Source organism: Chrysochloris asiatica, unplaced genomic scaffold (genome assembly GCF_000296735.1).
Source record: "Chrysochloris asiatica unplaced genomic scaffold, ChrAsi1.0 scaffold00009, whole genome shotgun sequence".
Classification (NCBI taxonomy): Eukaryota; Metazoa; Chordata; class Mammalia; order Afrosoricida; family Chrysochloridae; genus Chrysochloris; species Chrysochloris asiatica.
Window position 1 is genome coordinate 7,414,290 of NW_006408527.1, and position 15,478 is coordinate 7,429,767.

Consider the following 15,478-nt stretch of genomic DNA (forward strand, 5'->3'; position numbering starts at 1 on the left):
TATGTCCCACTCATCTATTTTGTCTATTTTTGTTTGTGTGGTTTCCAAAATATTTTGTAGTCCATGTATTCCCATCATTAGTGCCTTCACATTTGTCCCGAATTTTTCATTGATGACCTTCATAATTCTGGGATTCACATTTAGGTCCTTGACACCATTCTTCTTTACTTTATTTTTTCCCAGCATAGTAAACCATCTGATTTTCTGATTCAGACTGACATTTCAATTCACTAATGTCTAGGATATCAATCTTTATGTGCTCCATTTCATTTTTCATTACTTCCAAATTTCCTATATTAATATTTCATACATTCCAGATTCTGATTATTAGTAAATATTTGCAGCTGTTTGTTTTCATTCTGAGTTGTGCCCCATCAACAAATGAAGGTGTCAGAAACTTTACTCTAGCCATGTCATTGAGGTCAACTCTACTTTGAAAAAACATCCCTTCCCCAGTCATATTTTAAATGCCTTCCAATCTGAGGGGCTCATTCTTCAGCATTCTGTCAGACAGTGTTTTGCTGGTATTCATAAGATTTTCAGTGGCTAACCCTTCAGAGTGATCATCCTGTCCTTTCTCGTCTATATTAGTGTGAAAACCCCATTGAAACCTGTCGACCATGCGTGACCTTGCTTGTATTTAAAATATTTAAAATAGCAGTGGCATAGCTTCCAGCATCTCAGCAACACACAAGCCACCACAGTACCACAAAATGACAGACGAGTGGTGGTAAGAATTCAGCAAGCCCAAACTTCCCATTTTTAATTCAGCCTTGTTTTATTAAATGTCAGTTTTCCCCTTTTAAATATATTTTAAATGCTATTCAAGATCTTCTTTTCATTGTATGGCTTTTCCAAGTGATCCTTAGGCTGATTTGGCCTGGTTTTGTACTTATGTAATGAAGTTTAGAATTGTGGTGTTGGTGAAGAATAATGAGAGTACCATGGACTGCCAAAAGAAGAATCAAAGCTGTTTCAGAAGAAATGCAGCCAGATTGCTCCTTAGAAGGTACGGTGATTGGGCTTCATCTCTCGTACTTGGCACACACTGTCAGGAAGCACCAGTCCCCGGAGAAGGACATCATGCTTGGTAAATTGGAACTTCAACGGGAAAGAAATGGACCATCAGTGGGCTCACATATAAGACTTGTCAGGACGGCCCAGGACTCAGCAGTATGTCATCCCATGCAGGACAAAAGCAGAAGGAAAAACTGATCTTTTTTTGTTTATCTTTTGTAAATCTTTTCTATAAAGACCCTGTAAAACTTCCACAAGACTCTCCTTGGACCTAACTAGATCATGGACCCATTCCTTAAACCCAGTATCTGTGGTGAAGAGAGTGGAAGGTAATGACAGGCTGTGACATAAGGTCTTAATGAGAAGGTGCTTAATGATAACAGATTTGCAAATATTTGTTTTGGGTTTACTTATTTTTAAAATAAAAGCTAAGGGTAAAAGAAAAAAAAAAAGCTAATAACCAAAAGCTCTTCCTTAATGAAATGGTTGCAAAGAGTGGCTATACATATAAACCTTTTTACTAAATACTGGAAGCCAATAATGCAAAAACAGTATATTTGTAGAGATCAGAAAGTAATGCAAATATTTTCCCAAACTGTTTGGCTGCTCCTCATTGTGGTAGGAGGTGAATCGTTTACAAAGCAGCACTTATATTGCAACACTCTGTTAAGATCTCTGTGAGTTGGAATCTACTCCACAGCACCTAACAACAGAAGCAACATTTTCTAAAACTAAAAACTCATTAATGAATGTTGCCATTCACTTAAAAATTAAAGTCTGATTTTAAAAGTATTAATTTTAGCACATTTCTTTAGTATCAGGATGAAGTTCATTGGCCTTCCTAAAATCCAAATAATATAAGAACATATAATTTGGGAGGAAAGAGAAAGAGAAATGATTATGATGGAACTCCTGAGACTGTCGTTTAGATGGGAACTGAACTCACCCCCTATGACTCAACTTTAGGTCTTTATGGACTGCCAGAAGAACAAACAAATCTGACTTGGAAGAGGTCCAGTTGGAATGCTCCTTAGCAGATAGGATGCCAAGACTTTGTCTCACATACTTTGGACATAATGTCAGGAGGGACCAGTCCCTGGGAAAGGACATCATGCTTGGTAAAGTAGAATGTCGGTGAAAAGAGGAAGACCCCTGAGATGTGTTGACATAGTGGCTACAACAATGGGTTTAAGCATAACAACAATTGTGAGGATAGTGCAGAACCAGGCAGGGTTTCGTTCTGCTGTATGTGGGGTCACTATGAGTCGGAATTGACTGGAAGGCACTTGACAACAACAACAAAAGGTGAACAATAACACCATGGAAGAATTCCCTCCTTAAAGCAATAAACCCTACAAAAGGGCACCATTTGTCCAAGGACAAAGCTCAGGAGGAAGGGACAGGAAAGAAAGATGAATGGAAATAGGAGACATAGGAAGGAAGTGGGAAGAGTGCCATTACAGTGTGGGATTGCAATCAATGTCCCAAAACAAAATGTGTAAGAATTGTTGAATGGAAAACCAATTTGCTCAGTAAGCTTCCACTGAAATCACAATGAAAAGTACCCCAAAAAAAGAAAAGAAAACAAATTTTCTAAATTTAATGAAGAGTTAAACTTCCTGTATCTCTGGGCATCTACATGGTGTCTGAAACTATGCTGGCTGATAATTGTGTGGTTTTATTCTGCTCGGAGTCTGTCCTGTTTATGCATAGCTGGGGGTCACTCAGAGATTCCCGGATGGCTTGTACACAGAGTTTGGTTCTCACTACACTATGGTGTACTCCTGTCAGAAATTCCTCACTGTACAGATGCCCACATCTCTGTTCTCTGACTCCTCAACCAGTAAGACTGCATACTTCTGCATAAATTTTTGCCACCCTGAATGAAGCATGCAGAAAGGAATTGTTTAGTTTGAAAAGAGAGCTTTCAGTTACTTACTGTAGAAGAGCTAAGAAATACTAGTTGGTGGGACGATTTTTTGTAGTTCAAACATTCCTCTTTTTTTTCTTTCTAATTTAGGAAATGTAACTTTCTTCATTAACTCATACAGAGTAGGTGCAATTCTAGGTCAATCTGATGGGGGATACTATACTAGCAAGCTGAAACTTGAAGTTTGGGGACCTTTGTTGTTTTTGTTTTAATGCCATGGACTTGGTTCCAACTAATAACAACACTGTATAGGGTTTCCAAGTAGTGGATGGTGGGTTTGAACTGCCAGTGTTATGGATAACAGTTCAGGGTTTATCCTATAGCACTACACCAGGACCCAGGGTCTGTTAAAATATTTAATAAACCAAAACATTTCAATATTATTGCTTTAGAGCAATGTAGAATATTTTGGGGAATAGAAAAATGACTAAGAATGATAAAGTTATTTTCTGTGTAAATGAAATTGCATTTTGTTTACCTTTTTCCCAAATTTTTGAAAGCAGAAGTTTTCATCAAAATTATATAAATTTTAAAAAATTGATTATAAGAGATGTTTCATATTACACCACATTTATCTTCCTTCTTTCTCTTTTCTATCCATTAATATTTTAATTTGGGTGTTCATTTACCCCAAGATTGATAGTTGAATGTTTTAAAAGACACAAGAAAGGAATCTGATTATAATGTGATTAGTTAACAATGTTTCTTCTCGTTTTTTTGTTGACCTTGACCATGACCATGACCATGCTACATGAGCAATACACAAAACCCTTTGGCAGTCACCTGGAGACAGAAAGCAGATCGTTTGTTACCAGGGACTGGAGGAATGGAGAGAATAGGAAGTAACTGCTCTGTGACAGTGAGGCTTTCTTCTGGGGTGATGGAAAAGCTTGGAACAAGATAGAGGTGGTGGTTGCACAGCACTGTGATTCTACTAAATGACACTGAATTGTTTACTTTAAAATGCTTCATTTTATGTCATGTGAGTTTTACCTCCATTTTTTTTTTTAAGTCTTTGAAGGAATTTTGGATATAGTCATTCTGGTCACTTCAGAGTTCTTTATACTTACTTGACTGGTCTAGATACTATATTCTATGGACTCCTGGTGTGGCGTTATAGGATCAGCACTGGGTTTGCGGTTCAAACCCACCAGCTGCTTCTCAGAAACTCTATAGAAGGGCACTATGAGTTGGAACCAAATCCACAGCACTTAATAACAACATGGATGTACTATATAAGTTAGGTAGTGCCTTTCTGATGGTATTGTTGTTGTTGTTGTTAAGTGCCGTCGAGTCGGCTCTGACCCATAGCGACCCTGTACAGGGTTTCCAAGGCTATAAATCTTTACGGGAGCAGAAAGCCTCATTTTTCTCCCGCGGAGTGGCTGGTAGTTTCGAACTGCTGACCTTGTGGTTCGCAGCCCGATTCGTAACCACTACACTACCAGATGGTGGTATATAAGCAGTATAATAATTTCCAAATTGTTGGTAAATGTAAGTAGTTGACTTGTGTCTTACCTCAACCTAAAATAGCAAAACAATATACTTTGTGGAATAGCAAATGTTAAACCCTGGCCAAAGGTAGACAATCTGATACTCAGACTTTTAAAAAATAATAGGACAGCTGCTAAAGAGAAATGATGGAGGAAACTCTTTTCTATTTTTGTTCCCTCCAAAAACTCCAGTAAAATAGTGCTAAAGGGATTTGTTTTAAGGTGTAAACCCACAAGCGTGAGAATGATAGGAAAGACAGAATGACAGTTAAAACTTGGGATATTGTTGTTGTTTAGTGCACTTGAGTCTGTTCCAACTCATAGTGACCTACATATAACAGAATGAAACACTGCCCAGTACTGCACCATCCTCACAATTGTCCTTATGTTTGAGCCCACAGTTGTAGCCAGTGTGTCAGTCCATCTCATTAAGGGTCATTATCTTTTTTGCTGACCCTCTACTTCACCAGTGTAGCTCTGGTAGTGTAATGGTTATGAGTTGGGCTGCTAATCTTAAGATCAGAAGTTCGAAACTACCAGTTGTTCCATGGGAGAAAGATGAGGCTTTCTGCTCCTATGAAGATTTACAGCCTCGGAAACCCTGTACAGGGGCACTATTAGCAGGAACTCACTCCATGACACACCACCATTACCACCTACTTCACCAAACATGGTGTTCTTTTCCAGGGACTGGCCTCTCCTGATGACAAGTCCAAAGTATGTGAGGTCTCGCCTTCCTCGCTTCTCACTTCTAAGGGGTGTGCTGGCTGTGTATCTTCCAAGCCAGATTTGTTTGTCCCTGTAGTTGTTGTTGTTGTTGTTAAGTACTGTGGAGTCAGTTCCGACTCATAGTGACCCTGCACAGGGTTTCCAAGGCTGTAAATCTTTACAGAAGCAGAACACCTCATCTTTCTCCCACGGAACAGCTGGTACTTTCAAACTGCTGACCTTGAGGTTAGCAGCCCGATTCATAACCACTACGCTGTCAGAGCTCCTTTGTCCCTGTAATAGTCCATGATTATTTCAATATTCTTTGCCAACACCCTAACTCAGATGCATCAGTTCTTCTCCAGTCTTCTTTATTGATTGTACTGTTTTTACCAACTAACCACTCATCTATCAACTGGGTGGTTTGTGTGTTGCTGTGATGCTTGAAGCTATGTCACTGGTATTTCCTATACTAGCAGGGTCATCCATGGTGGACAGGTTTCTGTGGAGCTTCCAGACTAAGACAGACTGTTGTTGTTAAGGGACATCAAGTCAATCCTGACCCATAGTGACCCTGTACAGGGTTTCCAAGGAGCAGCTGGTGAGCTTGAACCACCAACCTTACAGTTCAAACCAACTTTGTAGTCCAGCACATTAACCCATGGTGCCACACCAGAACTCCAAGACAGAGTAGGAAGGAAAAGGCAGTCCACTTCTGAAAAATTAACCGCTGACAACTGAAAAACAGAGGGAGTTGTAAAGAATATAGGACGCTAATTCAAGAACCAATCTGATTTATGCCCCAGAACCTCCAAAAGGCTGGAAAACTGGGAGTATCAGTACCTGTGGAAATGAGGGTGAAAGGGATGCTAAACTTGGGAACAGTGTTTGAAATCTGTTAAAGAAGAAATCAGATCCTCAGAATGTTGTTGATGTTAAATGCCGTCGAGTTGGTTCTGACTCATAGCAACCCTGTACAGGGTTTCTGAGGAATGGCTGGTAAGTTTGAATTACCAACCTTGCCAGTCAAACTAATCTTCAGTTCAGTGTTTATTCTACAGTGCCACACCAGGACTCTGATATTCCACAGCTGGGCAATTGCTGCTTCCGTACCCTAGCAAATACTGGAGATTTACTCTGGATACTAGAGTCCTGCTGTGGTTCTGTAGGATAAGAACTGGACCGGAATGGTGGTTTGAATCACAAGGTTAGTGGTTCAAAACCACCAGCTGCTCCTCGGAAACCCTGTACAGAGTGGCTGTAAGTCGAAACTGACTCAACGGCACTGAACACCACCACCACCGCTCTGGATAGGGTAGAGTAGGGGCTTTCTGGACTCAGGAACAGCAGGCCTTGTTGAAGGGGGCGGTTCCATCATGAAAATAGCATGATTATATGGATTGGATGCGGTAAGCATGCTGAATGCTGAGACTCCCAGATTTCTTATCTTACTCACCTACCAGAAAGCTAACATTCAGGCCTTTACTCTCTAAGCAGAAAATTCGAAGGTCTTTTTCTGGGGAAATAGACCAGCTCAGGAAGAAAGATCAACTAAATGGCCAAATAATCCTCAGAGAGATCCCAGTCAGCAGGCTGCACATACATCAGTTGTTCATCGCTGTAAATTAGGGCAAGCAACAAAGGGTTTCCAGATAACTGGCAGTCTAATTAGCTTCCATGTGAAAGATGGAGACTAAAGCAAATGTTAAAAGGTGATTTGGAGAAACAGAGACTGTAGGAAAAGGAAAGCTTGGAGACATAAAAGTAGTATGTCTTTACTTTTATCACTAAACATTTCCACCATAATTTAAAAGCTTCTTGTAGTGATATTACAACAATAAAACAATAATTGCATACTGTACCAGAAAAAAAGAAAGACAACTATGAAAACCTTAAACCACACCCACTGCCATCGAATTGATTCTGACTCACAGTGACCATGAGGCTGGTGTGGCGCCATAGGAGAAGCACTGGACCTCAGAATCAGTTTGAACCGCAGAGTTGGCAGTTCAAACTCACCGTTGCTCCTCGGAAACTCTGTACATGGTCACTATGAGTTGGAACCGAATGGACGGTCCTTAACAACAACAAATCTTTATGGGAACAGAAAGTCTCCTCTTTCTTCTAAGAAGTTGATGGGTTTGAACTTCCAAACTTCCAATTAGCAGTCCAGTGCTTACCCTACTTTAGAAATTAAAAATATGATGCAAGGAATAAAAAGTTTAGCAGTTACATAAGTAATCTCCTAGCAGGGGAAACAAAAAGAGATGAAAGAAAACTCTTTTCTACCGTGATTTCTATCCAGATTATCAACTAAATGTGAGGACAGAAAAAAAAAAAAAAAAAAAGCAGAGATGCAAGATTTCAAATACCCTTTCTCAAGAAGCAGCTACCAAATGTGCTACATCAAAATGAGGAACAAACAGAAAGAAGAACCTCTCGTTTCAGGAGGGAGAGAAATACAGAGACTCACCAGTGTGGTAGTGAAGAGACTTCGCACCTATGAATACTTAGAGGCAGTAACTCCAGAGTCGGTGTAAGACTTGTTCAGGACAATGAAATTCAAACATTGTGAATGCCTAGGAGAAGATCTAGACTCAGGGTCAGCAGACTACAGGTGTGGACCAAAGTTGGCTTACTGCGTGTTGTTTGAAGGAATCCTGCTGACTCCATGCTCAGCTTCTCATCGGTTCAAACTCACCAGCTACTCTGTTGGAGAAAATTGTGGCAGTCTGCTTACTAAAAATTTTGCAACCATTGAAAAACAGGGTGGACCTGTTTTTACAAGTAAAGTTTTAACTGGAACATAGCCACAGCCATTCATTTGTGTATATAAAAGAGGGCTTCAAAAATTTGTGGAGAAATGAAATTGAAAGATAATGGAGTTTTTCCATAAGCTTTTTGAAGTATCCTTGTATTGTCTGTAACTGTCTTCACACTACAGGGCAGAACTAAATAGTTGTACCTGAGACCATGTAGCCCACAAAGCCTACAACATTTACTATCTGACCCTTTAAGAAGAGTTTGTTGACCCCGATCTAGATAATTAATCATAGACAGTTGCCCAAGATTTTGGAGTTGACATAAACAAATGAAAAAATAATCACTCAATCTGTGGAGCACAAAAATTGGACCAGAAAGTAGTCACTATGATTTGACGTGGCTTAGCTATTAATATATTTGCATTATTGTTGTTGTTGTTAAGTGCTGTCAAGTTGGTTCCAACTCATAACAGTCTTGAATAGGGTTTCCAAGAGCAGTTGGTGGGTCTGAACTTCCAATCTTGCAGCTAGCAGTCTAGTGCTTATTTAACTACAACATCACCCAGGGTTTATTTGCAGGGTTATTATTATGTGGTGGTGGTTGTGCCGTGGAACCAATTCCGACTCATAATGACCCTGTATAGAGTTTCCAAGGCTGTGAATCTGTATGAGAGCAGAAAGCCTCATCTTTTTCCCAAGGAACCACTGGTAGTTTAAATTGCTGACCTTGAGATTAGCCATCTGACTCATAACCACTACACTACCAGAGCTCCTTACTGAGTTTTGTGCTAATTGAAATTGCAATTTCATTGGGCAGATAGAAAGGATATACATGTGTATTGGAGTAGGAAGATGAAATATAGTATTTTCCTGCAAATAACATCACTAGTGCACCTACACATATAACATGCATAGCATGGTTAAGAAAACAACTCAAGTATGCTGTTCCATTGTCAAAACCTTGCAATGTATTCATTGTTTGCTTAAAAGTATGGTAATCCTCATCTTCCATAGTGGGAAGTTGGTAGATAAGAAACATGGTATAAAATATCTAGAGGAGAAAATTAATTCCTCTGGAAATAGAGAATAAAGAGAATAGGGACAGAGAACAGCTATTTTTTATACAAACAAACCTGTCATAAACAATAAAAACTGTACTTTTATGTCTTTGATAAAGAAAATATTAAATAAAACTCACAAAATTGGAAAGAAAAAAATCTATTTTTCAAGATCAGCAAATACATAATTCTTACGTTTCTCCTTCTTCTCTCACTTCCATTAGACATCATGAATCATCACAATCTTACTTCCTTCTCAGTCTGAACGTGGTCTAGAATCTTCATAATAGTGCTCTAGGCAGCCCCTTCTAATCAGTAAGATTTATGAAACCATTGTTCATCTCTGATGGTTAGTAAAGGGCACCAATTTGGGAAGATTCTGCCTGATTTCACAGACCTGCCTATCAAAAAGAACATTGCTAGGGAGTCCTGGCGTGGTGCTGCAGGAAAATGTGCTGGACTACAAGGTCGGCTTGAACCACAAGTTCAGACCCACCAGCTGCTCCTTGGAAACTGTATACATGGTCGCTATGAGTAAACCAACTCAACAGCACTTAACAAGATCCATTATTTGACCTCACATTTGAATACACTATATGTGTCCTGAAATAGTTACATTTTAAAACTTAGTCTGTTTTAGATACTATTTTTATTTAAATGTGCAAACAAGAGAAGACAGTTATTTTTCAGAATTACTCTTAGATAACAGGATAATTTAATTTGTTATCAGCATTTAGCACTAGACCTAATAGTTAATAGATTCTATGAATGTATATATGAGGAGACTTCAAAAAGTTCTAGAAAAATTGAATTTTTCCATTATCAATTAATAAATTCTAGTAAGCGTTTGAACAGGAACTCTCTTATGAACAAATGAACTCTTTTGTGTAATCAACAAGAAAAAAGAAAAAAAGAAAACTGTAAAAAAGAAAAAAAGAAAACTGTCCCAAGAAGCTGAAGAAACCAACCATTGCATAACCAAAAATAATTTATGGCTTCCTTCCAATTTTCAGTGACCAAAGCTAAGTTGTGGTTCTGAATGATTTTGACTTCTAAAGTAAAGTCCTTGTGCCTTTCTTTTCTAACTCTTTATAGGATCTTTCCAATTAAAGATGTACCCCTTGAGACTGATGATGACCTTGCTGGTTGGCTCTATCAACGGTTCATTGAAAAAGAGGACCTCTTATCACATTTTTATAAAACAGGTATGCAATATCCCATTATAAACATATATATTCCTGAAGTTATTGATAGTTCTATAGCTCTACTTTAGGAAAGTTTATCATCTCTTAATTTTTTCAGATACCCTAAAGGAATGAAAATATTTCTGTAGTAAGAATGTAGCCAGTAGACATGGTTTAAATGATGAAGTAGTCATACACATTGGTCTAATTCAAGAGAATACACAAGGACACAACCTGTGGTCGACTGCCATTACACATAAGACAATTACAGATGGTATTTTATGAAATATCCGCTAACACTCAGGTTTTACCATTACACGTGATGCTTAAGCAACACTAGATTGTAGTCATTTGAGATCATATTTACTGAATTTTTGCATGCATATATATATATTTTTTTACATAGGTAAAGTTCACTTTTTAATTCTTCACAGATGCAACTTTATACTTTGTTCTTGGGAGAAAATAAGTTCTATCTATTCTAATATTTCTTCTCTATAAAATTATTTATGGTCTGAAAATTATAATACAGTGAAAACAACGTTGCAAGGGAGGAGGAGAGGGGGCGTAAGAAAGGAAGTTAGGTAAGAAGAAAATGAACATTGGCAGAATACCAGACATGACAGTTGGAAGTGCTGTCACAAGTTTCTATGTTGCACGTCTCGATCTTAGAGCCTGCAATTGTTGTAATTGTTGTTAAGTGCCATCCAGTCAGTTCCGACTGGTAGCGACCCTGTGTAGGCTTTCCAGGAGCAGCTGGTGAGCTTGAACCACCAACCTTGTGGTTTAAATTGACTTTGTAGTCCAGCGCATTAACTCACAGTGCCACACCAGGACTCTCTACAATAGAGTGGGGGTGGGGGGGAAAGGTAAACAGAAAGTTATCTCATGGCTGTGGGATTTTCCCACTGCCATTGAATCAGTTCTAACTTATTATGATCTTATACAGGGTTTCTGAGATTATAAATCTTATGGGAGTAGACAGCCTCATCAGTGAACCACAGATCATCCCATTGGGGGGGTGGGGGTGGAAAGGTAAACAGAAAGTTATCTCAGGTTTAAGGATGACTGTGGGATTTTCCCACTGCCATTGAGTCAGTTCCAATTTATTATGACCTTATATAGGGTTTCTGAGATTATAAATCTTATGGGAGTAGACAGCCTCATCAGTGAACCACTGATCATCCCATTAGTAACAGAATACTAGCCCACACACTACCAGGGATCCTTTAAGATGAACAGAAAGCCCTATTTTCTCCCCACCTAGACTCTTTTGGTACAGAATTGAAGTTGATGCTGAATCAGACTTTTAGAAGGCTAATGTTTAGAGGACCTCTGGTAGCGTAGTGGTTACAAATCGGGCTGCGAACCTTAATCCCGTAAAGATTTACACCCTCGGAAACCCTGCACAGGGTCACTATGGGTCGGACCCGACTCGATGGCACTTAACAACAACAACAATGTTGAGCAAAGGTTACTGTGACAATTACAGTTTTTTTTTTAAATTATTTAAATTTTTTGGTGAAAATTAACACAGCATGTATACCAACCAGTTCAGCAGTTTCTACATGTACGCCTTCATAACATTGATGACATTCTTTGAGATAGGCAGCCATTCTCACCATCTTGTTCATATTAATCACCACGATTGATGTTAATTACATTTACATTACATTAAGTGTGTTTAATGCTTTTGTTTTTGTGTTTGGGATTTGTTTCACTTTGTCGTGAACAGGATTTCTCCCTCTCCTCTTGACTGTTTTGGCTCAGGCGGTAGATCAGTGTGTATAAATATAAATTCTTACATACAGGAGCTGGACATTGTGTTTGTCATTGGGATATATAGTGAGAGTACTTAAATAAAATGGCCCTCTCCTCTGTGAGCATTTCTTAGACCTCCTCTCAAAGTCTGTTTCAAGGTAGGACACGAGAGATGCAAAAACTAAGACAGGAGGTGCCAACAGGGTCTTCCTTTGCAACCTCAATTAAATAAAGCTTATGATATTTGGCTTTAATTGTAACAATAATGGAAAACTCTTTTTAAGAATGTAGTCCTGGTGGCACTGTAGCATACGCACTGGAATAGTAGCTGCAAGGTCGGCAGTTCCAATCCACCAGCCATTCCACAGGAGAAAGGTGAGGCTTTCTGTTCCCTTAAAGATGTATAGCCTCCGCCTCAGAAACCTTATACAGGGTCGCTATGAGTCAAAAGCAACTCAGAGGCACTGAGTTTGTTTTTTGTTTGTTTCATTTGCATAGTAAGGTGGCACAATGGTTAAGAATTTAGCTGCTAACCCCCAAAAGATTGGCAGTTCAAATCCACCAGCCCCTCTGCTAGAGAAAGATGTGGCAGTCTACAGCCTTGGGAACCCTTTGGGACAGTTCTGTTCTGGCTTGCTAGGATTGTTCTGACTCAGAATTTACTGGTCTCTGGTAGTGGGCTTATTTGCTTAAGAGACCTTGAAATTTGGGAAAATGCTTTCTGTAAATGGCTTGCAAATCTCCTCAGCAATCAGCATAACCTAGGGGATTATCCATAAAGACAAAGAGTATTCTGAATCCTGAAGAGTGTTACACGGAGATGGCCTTCTGTAATTCAGCTCTCTAGTGGTCTAGCTTGCCTGAAAAGAATTTAAAGACATATATTTAGTTTGTGTTTCTCCTTAGTATTATTAAAATATATCTCATAAAACATGCTGCCTTTGGAAAGTGTCAGTGATTTATATCTACTTTTTTGTGGCAATAACACTTAATTTGCAAATAGAGAAATTTGTATAAATTATAATACTATTTTAGAAATTATTAGTTGTTGTTCTTGTTAAGTACCATCCAGTGGGTTCCAACTCATTGTGACCCTGTATAGGGTTTCCAAGGAGCAGCTGGTGAGCTTGAACTGCCAGGCTTGCAGTTCAAATGGCTTTGTAGTCTGGAGCATTTACCCACAGCGCCACACCAGCATGCTACCATCTGTTTAGCCCATCTTGTGTTCCAGCACTGTGGAAGTCTCTAGGGGCACAGTGAGGAACAAGGCAGCTAGAGTTCTGCTCTCATGAAGCTTATATTCCAGAAGGAAAGGCAAACAGTAAAGTCTGTGATTGTGTGCACCCGAGTTGCCTTGGACTCAACAGTGACCCTGTATAGGGTTTCCAAGGCTGTAACTCTTTAAGGGAACAGAAAGCCTCATCTTTCTCCTGTGAAGCCTGGTAGATTCAAATTGCTGACCTTATGGTTAGCAGCCCAACTTGTAACCCAGTCTGTGGAGAGAAAGAAATTAAGGATCTCTCACTTTGTGGAAAGTGCCCTGAAGGAAACAAATGTGGAAATGGAGAGTGAATGGGGGTGTTTTTTCTGATACTGGAAGGATGCATATGAACCTGCCATTGATTCATTGAGATTGAGGAGGAGCATTCCAGGCTGAGAATATACAGGGGAAATCAGCAGGCAGGGAAGGACTTGGCAGTTTGACGACTGTATTTCAAGTAAGACCTCTCTTCAAGAGCAATGGAAATCATGGAAAGTGCTTTTGTTTTCAAAAGTTAAACTAGTTAAGCTAATATTCAACTTTTATTACAGGAAATCGACCCCCCATAGTACAATGAATTAATATTTCTATCTTGTCTTTTAGGAGCTTTTCCACCTCCTAAGGGCCATAAGGAAGCTGTTTCCCGGGAGATGACCCTCAGCAGTATGAGGCTGTTTATCTTACACTCCTTTGCATTTTTGTCAGGCTATATGTGGTACAACGTCATTCAGTATTTCTATCATTGCCTATTTTAGACACTGACTTGTCAACATCATCATAGGAGTTCAGACTTTCATAAATGTTATTTTTCATGGGCAAATCAGATTATAAAAAAAGCAAAGGCAATTCAATGGATGGATTAATATTGATCCCCCTTTGGGATATTTTAAAACTCTACTAAAATGAGGATCAGCGCTATAATGACATGCTAATATATTTTAAGAACTTTTCATGTTTTAAAAAGATGTGCTCAGCCACACACATTTAAGGAAACATCACATCTGGAGAAAAGGAGATCATAAAATCACCCTAGAAGACTGAGAGAAATTCTGTTGACACCAGATATACTTGATCATTTAGTTCAAATCGTGACTCTTAGCCAAGTAGTCTGTCTATCACCAGTGCTCTGAGGAGCCCTCATCCACCGCCCCTTGCTGTGTTATAGTAACCATGAGGGGAGCCGGTTGGAACCTTCCGAAGAACTGTTTGCTTATCATTTGTGGTATCGAACCCTAATCCTCAACAACTGAGTGAGGTACACTTTCAGGCATTCTCTGTTGAGGAGAGGGAGGGGAGAATAGTGTCCGATGTGTTCTTTGAAAATCCCACCTAAGCCAGCTCAGTCCGACGCCATGTTTACATGCACTAGTGCTTTCCTTTAGAAGAGGGGGTCACGTGACTTCTCTTTCCGTATAGAAGTCGTATCATCAATTGAAAATTGTCTTTTACAAAATGCACTTTTATACGATGGAACCATAGTGAAGGATTAGTAACGTAGCCTGAGACTAAGCGTAGCATAGTCAGGATTCCTGAGGCTGTTTTGCCTCTTCCGGTTTACTTGTGTGCTGCTGCGCTCCAGTGCCACCCTGCGCTGGGAACCTCGCCTTTGCTAAAGGGAAAGCTCCATCTATAGCGCAGAGGTTTTTGTTTTTTTGTATTTCTTGCCCCCCCATTTTGACATACTAGCACCAAATGCATTTGAGGATGATTGAAACAGATGAATTCAAAACATCTAAATGATCAATCTGGGGAGAAACAGGCTAGTTTATTAAGGGAGAAAAACCAGCTAGGGTCAAACAGTGGTGTAAAATGGGGACAAGTTCTCATGTGGCACCGGAAGCTGTGTGGACAGTGCTCTGTTCCGTCATCGCATCAAGAAGCTGCCAGTCTCAGGGTACACGTAAAAAGGAGATGTGTCAGCACAAAAGGCTTCTCAATCTCTTCCAATTATTTTTGAAGAGGATATTCAAGTTTCTGTTTCTAGAAAATAGGATTTTTTTTTTCATTATTTGTTATTGTGTTAATGTGATTTACCTCATGGGCAAACCAAACTCTTCTCACAAAGCAGTGGCGCTCCATCAGCCGGTAACCATGCCCCAGAGTTGAGTTAAAGTAGGCTTCTTGGTCCAGGATTATAAAACTATTCTGATCGTAGTAAGCAGTGGTAATTTCCTGTGATATGAGCATTGTAGAGTCCCCTGTTGTCTCTAATCACACAAGTAACAATTTTGAGAAGTAGACTATAAAATAAAAAACAAAGGCTGATGTTTTCCATTTTTAAATAAACCAAAACAAGAAAACTGA

At 39.3% G+C, this 15,478-nt stretch overlaps 1 protein-coding gene across 1 annotated transcript in view; it reads left to right on the top strand.

Moving 5' to 3' along the window:
• LPGAT1 (lysophosphatidylglycerol acyltransferase 1) overlaps window positions 1–13,929 on the top strand; it is a 116,559-nt gene extending 102,630 nt beyond the window's left edge. Inside the window, 2 exon segments of the mRNA XM_006878389.1 lie at window positions 10,064–10,173; window positions 13,778–13,929. Of these exon segments, the coding sequence (XP_006878451.1) occupies window positions 10,064–10,173; window positions 13,778–13,929 (262 nt within the window).
• The last annotated feature ends 1,549 nt before the right edge of the window (window positions 13,930–15,478 follow it).